General features: G+C 39.8%; 1 protein-coding gene across 2 annotated transcripts in view; it reads right to left on the reverse strand.

The window, feature by feature from the left end:
- Nup160 (nucleoporin 160) overlaps positions 1 to 7,632 on the reverse strand; it is a 70,084-nt gene that overhangs the window by 30,991 nt on the left and 31,461 nt on the right. For both annotated transcript variants that reach the window (XM_050124294.1, XM_050124295.1), the window contains 4 exons: positions 6,104 to 6,263; positions 5,753 to 5,822; positions 4,496 to 4,594; positions 1,513 to 1,632 (listed from right to left, as the gene is read on the reverse strand). In XM_050124294.1, the coding sequence (XP_049980251.1) occupies positions 1,513 to 1,632; positions 4,496 to 4,594; positions 5,753 to 5,822; positions 6,104 to 6,263 (449 nt within the window). The remainder of the gene's footprint in view (positions 1 to 1,512; positions 1,633 to 4,495; positions 4,595 to 5,752; positions 5,823 to 6,103; positions 6,264 to 7,632) is intronic.

Below are 7,632 nucleotides of genomic sequence, written 5' to 3' on the forward strand. Positions count from 1 at the left end.
AAAAACAAAAAAAAAACAAAAAAAAAAATCCACAAAACAACAACAACAACAAAAAAAAAACAAAAAAAAGGAAGAAGAGATGGAGACGGGAAACAACTCAATGGCTACGAGCATTTTGTTGCCACTCCTGTGGATGGGAGTTTGATTTTCAGCACTGACATGGTGGCTCACAACCGGCCATAATGCCAGTTCCAGAGGATTTAATACCCTCTCCAGAGCTCTGCAGGCACTGGGCACTCAGCACAGGGTGCACCTAACATCCAGGCATGATTTAAAAGAAAATCTAAAATAAAATAAAGATGGAATGTGATACTGAAAAGATATATAAAGTTGACCTTTGCCCTTCAAGGATGAGCTCACCTATACATATACCACACCTATTACTTCTATGAGTATTAATGCTTAAAAAATAATTTTAAATCTCTCATTAAATAAGTACATCTTTCAGTATATATTTATTATTGAAATGTCTATAGATAATAAATTTTCTAAAGTAGTTTTGACAAATCTACATTCCTCTGTGATTGTTTTGTACTATTTTGAAGTGGGACCGCATGGTTCCAGGGTTACTTCGTTTAAAATTAAGTCCCATTGTTTCTGGACGACGTAACAGAAGTGGTTACAGACTGCTACTGTTGTGATGGAGTTGATGAAGATCAAGGGTAGAAATGCTAGTTTTATCTTTCCCTCATGTTTGTACTTTCACAGCTAATATATTGTCTTTAACCTGGACCTTATGTGCTTACATGGTATTTTTTCCCTCCTGGCATTCACACTTAGGACCTTACACACTAGACAAAGGATCTGCTACTAAGTTACATCCCCACCATCCCCACCTTTTGTTTTTTTTTTTTTTTTAACGAGATAGAATCTCCTATTTTCCAAGCATGTGCTGAATGTTTATCCCCAAGTGACTCCCCTGTCTCAGATTCCCATGAACTTCAGGTGCATGCCGCCACTCACAGCATTTGAAGTAAATTTTTAAAAAACACATGTGAGCCAGGCGGATCTCTGTGAGGCAGTTCGAGGCCAGCCTGGTCTACAAGAGCTAGTTCCAGGACAGGCTCCAAAGCTACAGAGAAACCTTGTTTTAAAAACAAACAAACAAAAAAACAAACAAATAAATAAAAAACACACGGGAAGAACAGTTTTCTTCACATGAAGCAATAACATGGCTAAATCTATTTGGTTTAGCTAAATCTATTAGTAGGTCATAACCTACTAAACAATAACAGGTGAAGGTGCCACTGCCCTACCCCACCCCTAGCTGGGATACCTGACTCTTCCAAGATGCCTACCCTCAGACTGAGTGACAAGTGGACCGACAGAGCACCATTAAAACCTATGCTGCCAAACACAATGGTTCTTCCCAGGAGAGAAACCCACGGTTTCTCCACGAGTCTGCTTCTGTTTCCACTAGAACGTTCTAGGAACAACGGAATAACGAGGCAAAGTGTTTCAGCTGCACTCTGTACAGAGCAATCTGAGAAGAACCAGACCATGACACTGTACCTTAGTATAATACTGCAGCTTGGGAGTTGACACAATCTCCCCATCCTCTGAGCGGATCAAGCGATCTAAGAATTCTTCTTTGCCTACTTCAGAGGCTGCCTGACAGAAACATTCCAGAGCCTGAAGAGATAAAGGATAAAAAAACACAAAGTGGCTTACAAGAGATTGTTCAAAGGTCAGGCAGAGTGGGACATATCTCTAACCTCAACAGTCTTGAGGCAGGGGCAGAAAGATCTTTTCAGGTGAAGTCAGCTTGGGGTACATAATGAGACCCTGTTTCAACAAACAAAAAGTTTATTCCAATTCTAGTTGCTATAGATCAGGGCACATGTACTAGAAAAAGCTTAAACAGAAACAAAATTCCTTAAAAAAGCCTATAGTACAATCAGATTTTCCGTCAAATCTAAATGTTGTCTATTCTTATTGTTTTTGTTTTCTTGAGACAGGGTCTCTATCTGTAGCCCAAGCGGTATTGGAACTCATTATGCAAACCAGGCTGGTCTCAAACTCAAGAGATTTGCCTACCTGTGCCTTCCAAGTGCTGGGATTAAAGGTATGCATTACTATCCCTGGCTGCCAAACCTAAATTTTGAGAAATCATTTCATGTATTTCTTAAAATTTTCCCACTTTTCCCATCTACTTTGTGTGCACATGTGTCACAGCACACACACAGAGGTCAGAGACAACTTTCAGGAAATGGTTTTTCCTTCCACTATGTGGGCTCCGGGGACTGAACTCAGATTCAGGATTGGCAGCAAGTGTTCTTACCACTAATAAGCCATCTTGTCTTTCCCTCTCTCACTTTTTAAAATGTCAATATTATATAAAGATTTATATTTTGCCTGCACGTATGTATAATACTTGTGTGCTTTAGAAAGGGATGTCAGATGCCCTGAAATTGGAGATACACTGATCATGAGCCACCATGTATAGCCTGGGAACTTAACTTGGCTCCTTTACAATGGTAACAAGTATTCTTAACCATCTCTCCTGCACCTTAAATTACAAAGCAAACATTTGTTGCCAGATGTGGTAACAAGTTTCAGCACTCAGGAGGTAGAAGTAGGTGGATTTTTGTGAGTTCATGGCTAGCCTGATCTATAATAGTTCAAGGTCAGCTGGGGTGAGATCCTGTCTCAAAAGCCACAAACCAAACAAAAAAGCAAATAGGTGTCAGGCACGGTGGCTCATACTTCCAGCACTCAGGAAGCAGAGGCAGGGATGTGCTGTGAGTTTAAGGTCAGTCTGATCTACACGGTGCATTCTAGGCTAGTCATAGCTACATAGGGAAATCCTGTCTTACAACAAAATGTAGACATGCGAGACATGTAATAGAGAAGATGCCTGCAATTCCAACACTGGGATGCTAAAGCACCAGGACAGAAAATTCAAAGCCAACCTCAAACCCAAATGTGGTGGCACACACCTTTAATTCCAGCACTTGAGAGGCAGAGGCAGGTGGATCTCTGTGAGTTTGAGGCCAACCTGGTCTACAGAGCTAGTTCTAGGACAGTCAGGGCTACACAGGGAAACCCTGTCTTGAAAAAAACCAAATAAACACTGAAGACTAAGTTAAGATTATTGCCTGCTCTCCCAGAGGCTCCAGGTTCAACTCCCAGCACCCACATGGCCACTCACAACTGTCTGTAACTCCAGTCACACACACATACATATAGATAGAATACCAATGCACATAAAGTAAATATAAATCATTAAAGAAAAAAAAGAAAAGAAAAAAAGGGGGGATATCATCAGAATTAAGCCAATTCTCTCAATACCTTCATCTTCTATTTTGAGAGAATAAATTCCTATTATTAACAAACAAAGGTGAAATTGGTCATAGCTCAGTGAAACTGGGCTAGCATGTCAGACTCTGAATTTGATTGCTAGTATCTCACACATACATGTAAACTTTAACTAGATGTCTATTTGGGTTTTTAAAAACTTTCAAAAATATATCTTTATGTTTTTATCTGATAAATTAGTAATAAGGCAACGACAGCAGCATGTTACCAACTACAGAATGTGACAGGTACATGATTGTTCACTAGGTCAATCTTTCCTTAAACTTTATTATGTATGGATATTTTGCCTGCATGTACATCTGTGCTGGAGTGACACTTGGCTGTGGGCTGGGTATTAAACCTGGATCCTGTGGAAGGACAGTGAACTCTTTATTCCTGAAACATCTATTAGCTCCAACTATGTGAATCTTTAAGTAAATTCAGCATTTAAAAAATGCATCACTAAAAAAAAAAAAAAAAAAGCATCACTAGGCCGGGCGGTGGTGGCGCACGCCTTTAATCCCAGCACTCAGGAGGCAGAGGCAGGTGGATCTCTGTGAGTTCGAGGCCAGCCTGGTCTACAAGAGCTAGTTCCAGGACAGGCACCAAAGCTATCACTAGTGCTGCTATTGCAGAGGCCCGAAATTCAGTTCATACACCCACACCAGGCAACTCAGAACCACTGTAACTCCAGGTCCAGAGGGAGCTGATACCTCAGACCTCTGTGTGCACCTCTGAGGCAGGGCAATACAAGCACAAGCCACAGCATGCACATTCCCAATGAATAAGCAAAATTGGCCAAAATAACCTGTCACACAGTAACTAATGACGCGCACTACTAGTCAATCACAAAACACCAGTTTCAAAAGAACCAGCCAAGAAATGTTCCTGTTTCCTATGGCAGCTTTATTTCCCTAACCCCATAAAAACTCCTGACCCTTCTACAATGAAGAACTTTTACGTTAGAAAAAAAAAAATTCATCACTAATTCCTAAAGACATCTGCACTGGGGCAGACAAATTTTAATGCTTTCTTCTTACTTTCCTGCACTAATTAACAAAGTACAAATCCTGGCCAATCCTGACACACAAATCGCGTTCTTTAACATTCCTACAAGACTCTGTGCTCCTGCACCACAGTTAGACGGAAGTCGGTGTCTTCCTTGCACTGGTCTGTTCACCACCCCAATGTCGTTTACCTTCTGCACTTCTCCTGTAACCAGGTAACACCGTCCCAGCATAAATCGACAGGATCCAACATTGACTTGACACCAGGGATTCAACAGCTGAATATAATCCTAAAAGGTATAAAAATAAAAGAACTTTCTGCTCAGAAAATAAGCAGCACTTAAGAACTGTAGATTCTAACTTCTTCAGAGGAAAACGAGTGCTCAGTAGAAGGCTTTATTTCTGAAATACCCAGAGATTAAAAATGAATCCAATTATTACTTTTTATATAAAGCTAGACACCATGGGGTAATGACACATGCCTATAATCACAACTAATCCAAGTCAGGGACAGGAAGATCACTTGCAGTGGTTAAGAACACTTGTTGCTCTTGAAGAGGACCTGTGTTCAGTTCCAACCACCCCCATGGTAGTTCAACAACCATCTGTTAACTCTAGTTTGAGGGGGATTCAATGCCTTCAGATGTCCATGAGCATCAGACAAGCACAGGGATGTAGAGGGCATAAAAGGCCTAGTACACAAAGATAAGCACTGGAGAAGCAAGAAAAGTTAACCGCAAAGCTCATCTCTTCAGTGGACTAGATGTTTATCTGTTCTTCCTGGAATGCTGGGAATGGATGTAGTTTAATAACCTCGTCATCTTATTCTGTCTGATGAGCTACCCTGTATCTTCCAGAATTTATGTTTCATTATCCCAGACCCTTTCCCGTTAAAACTTTATTCATTACTTCTAGGCCATAAAACTCATCCTTGTGAGAGATATCATTTGTACTTTATAACAGCCTAAGTGACTTCTATGTTATCTTAGGGCCAGGCTAAATCCTGATTCCCACGGGGATTCTGTTTGCTTTAGTCATTCTCCTAGAGTCCAGGGATATAGCTCAGTGGCAGAGCTTTTCTTTTTCTTCGTTTGCTTTTGAGATAAGGTCTCACTTTGTAGCTCTGGGTGGTCTGCAAGTCACTATGTAGTTCAGGCTAGCCTCAAAATCACAGAGATTCACCTGCCTCTGCCTCCTAGTGCTGGGATTAAAGTGGTGTGCCCATAGGCTCTGCAGTAGAGCGCTTTCTTAACATACGCAAAGTAGTGGGTGAGAGAAAGAATATGAATTCATGACCACTGGAACATGTCTTGGCATAATCAAAGTTAATTTTTGTAGTTCTTGCTATCAGTATAATTAAAATGCAGTTAACATTCACAGATAAATAATCTATAATCTATCAATGACCTACTTTTTAAGAATGGTAAGAAATCTTCAACAAAACTCACCTGCAATTGTACATACTGGCAATTTCCCATCAAACATTCTAGAAAGAGACAACCAGGATTGCTAGGCCATCTAATCACTGTATTAAGGAATTCCCCTTGTTTGAGTGAAACTCAAAATATACATATTAATGGCCATCAAACTCAGAAGAGTCAATGAAATAGTTTAAAAAGAAAAACTAGAAAAGCCCTAGGGCTTGAGGTATAGCTATGTCTTAAAACACTGATCTAGGATGTGCTGCCCTGGATTTGATCCCCAGCACTGAGAAAGAAAAGAAAATGTTATTATGTGGGCAGAATAAATGCTGAAAGGACAATTTAGACTTGTCACCTGGCTTTCAAGCAAAAGGATACAAAAGCTGCAACAAATAACTGGTAATTGCAGTAATCATTTCAGGCCAGTTCAATCCAGTTTGACTCAAAGGGGCTTTTGGTTGAGAGAAGAGATGAGATATAATATGTTTTCTTGCAACTTCGTGGAAGAATAACTCCATAATTGTCTGAGGACTGGAACCTTAAAAAAAAAAAAAAAAGACTTGTAATTATAATATCAACTTTTAATCAAGATCATATTAATTCATTTTATGCCAGCAACAAAGGGCAGTGATCATTTTAAAACAGAATTTCAGTAACAGCAGCTTGCAAACTGTGTCACGCTGCACAAATGCAATGGAAAAGCCATGTAAGGAATTTCATGATCTCACTATAGTTAAGCAATTTATCTAGAAATCTTTTAAAATATAGTCCCAAAGAGTCCATATTTTAGCTCAAACAAATCCTCTACAACAGTACTGAAGCATGAGTGAGAGCCCTTTAAATATTGTTGATTGAGATTACAAAAACCACTTAGTAAATTTAGAACTCAGTAAAATTTTAAAATGATTTTGTTGAATTAATCATTGGAGTATCAAAACACAATGGACAAAACAGCAATATAAGAAATACTAAAGGTGCCAGCGGTGATAGTGCACATCTATAATCCAAGCACTAGGGAGGCAGAGGCAGGTGGATCTCTGCTTTCAGGCTAGAGTGAGTTCCAGGGCAGCCGGGCTACATAGAGAAACCCTGTCCTGAAAAACCAAAAAACATAAAAAACAAAACAAAACAAAAGAAAAAAAAAAACACTAAAGGCAAGAGCATGATTCTCAGCACGGTTTCTCTTGCTATCTCCCTAATAGTGTTTGTGCCACACACAGCTACAACAGCCCTCATTTACATCTGGTCTGAGACCACTAGATGCCTTGCCATAACCACAGGTCTCAGGCCACAAGTTGCTCATGCATAAAAGCAAAGAACAGCCCAGCAAATTCCCAGCAAAATTCTTCAAAGACCTCGAAAGAACGGTAATCAACTACATTTAGAAAAGCAAAAAACCCAGGATAGCCAAAACAATCCTGTACAATAAAAGAACTTCTGGAGGCATCACAATCCCTGACTTCAAACTCTACTACAAAGCTACAGTACTGAAAACAGCCGGTTTGGCATAAGAACAGACAGGAGGACCAATGGAACCGAACAGAAGTCCCGGATATCAACCCATACACCTTCCAACACCTGATATTTGATGAAGAAGCAAACAATATCAAATGGAAAGCATATTTAACAAGTGGTGCTGGCATAACTGGATATCAACATGTAGAAGAATGAAAATAGACCCATATCTCTCACCATGCACAAAACTCAAGTCCAAATGGATCAAAGACCTCAACATAAAGCCAGCCACACTGAATCTCATAGAAGAGAAAGTAGGAAAAACACTTGAACACATTGGCACTAAAGACCACTTCCTAAATAGAACCCCAGCAGCACAGATACTGAAACAATTAATAAATGGAACCTCCTGAAACTGAAAAGCTTCTGTAAAGCAAAGGACATGGTCAACA

The sequence above is a fragment of the Alexandromys fortis genome, unplaced genomic scaffold (genome assembly GCF_014885135.2).
Source record: "Alexandromys fortis isolate MF-2015 unplaced genomic scaffold, M_Fortis_MF-2015_v1.1 scaffold_222, whole genome shotgun sequence".
Taxonomy (NCBI): Eukaryota; Metazoa; Chordata; class Mammalia; order Rodentia; family Cricetidae; genus Alexandromys; species Alexandromys fortis.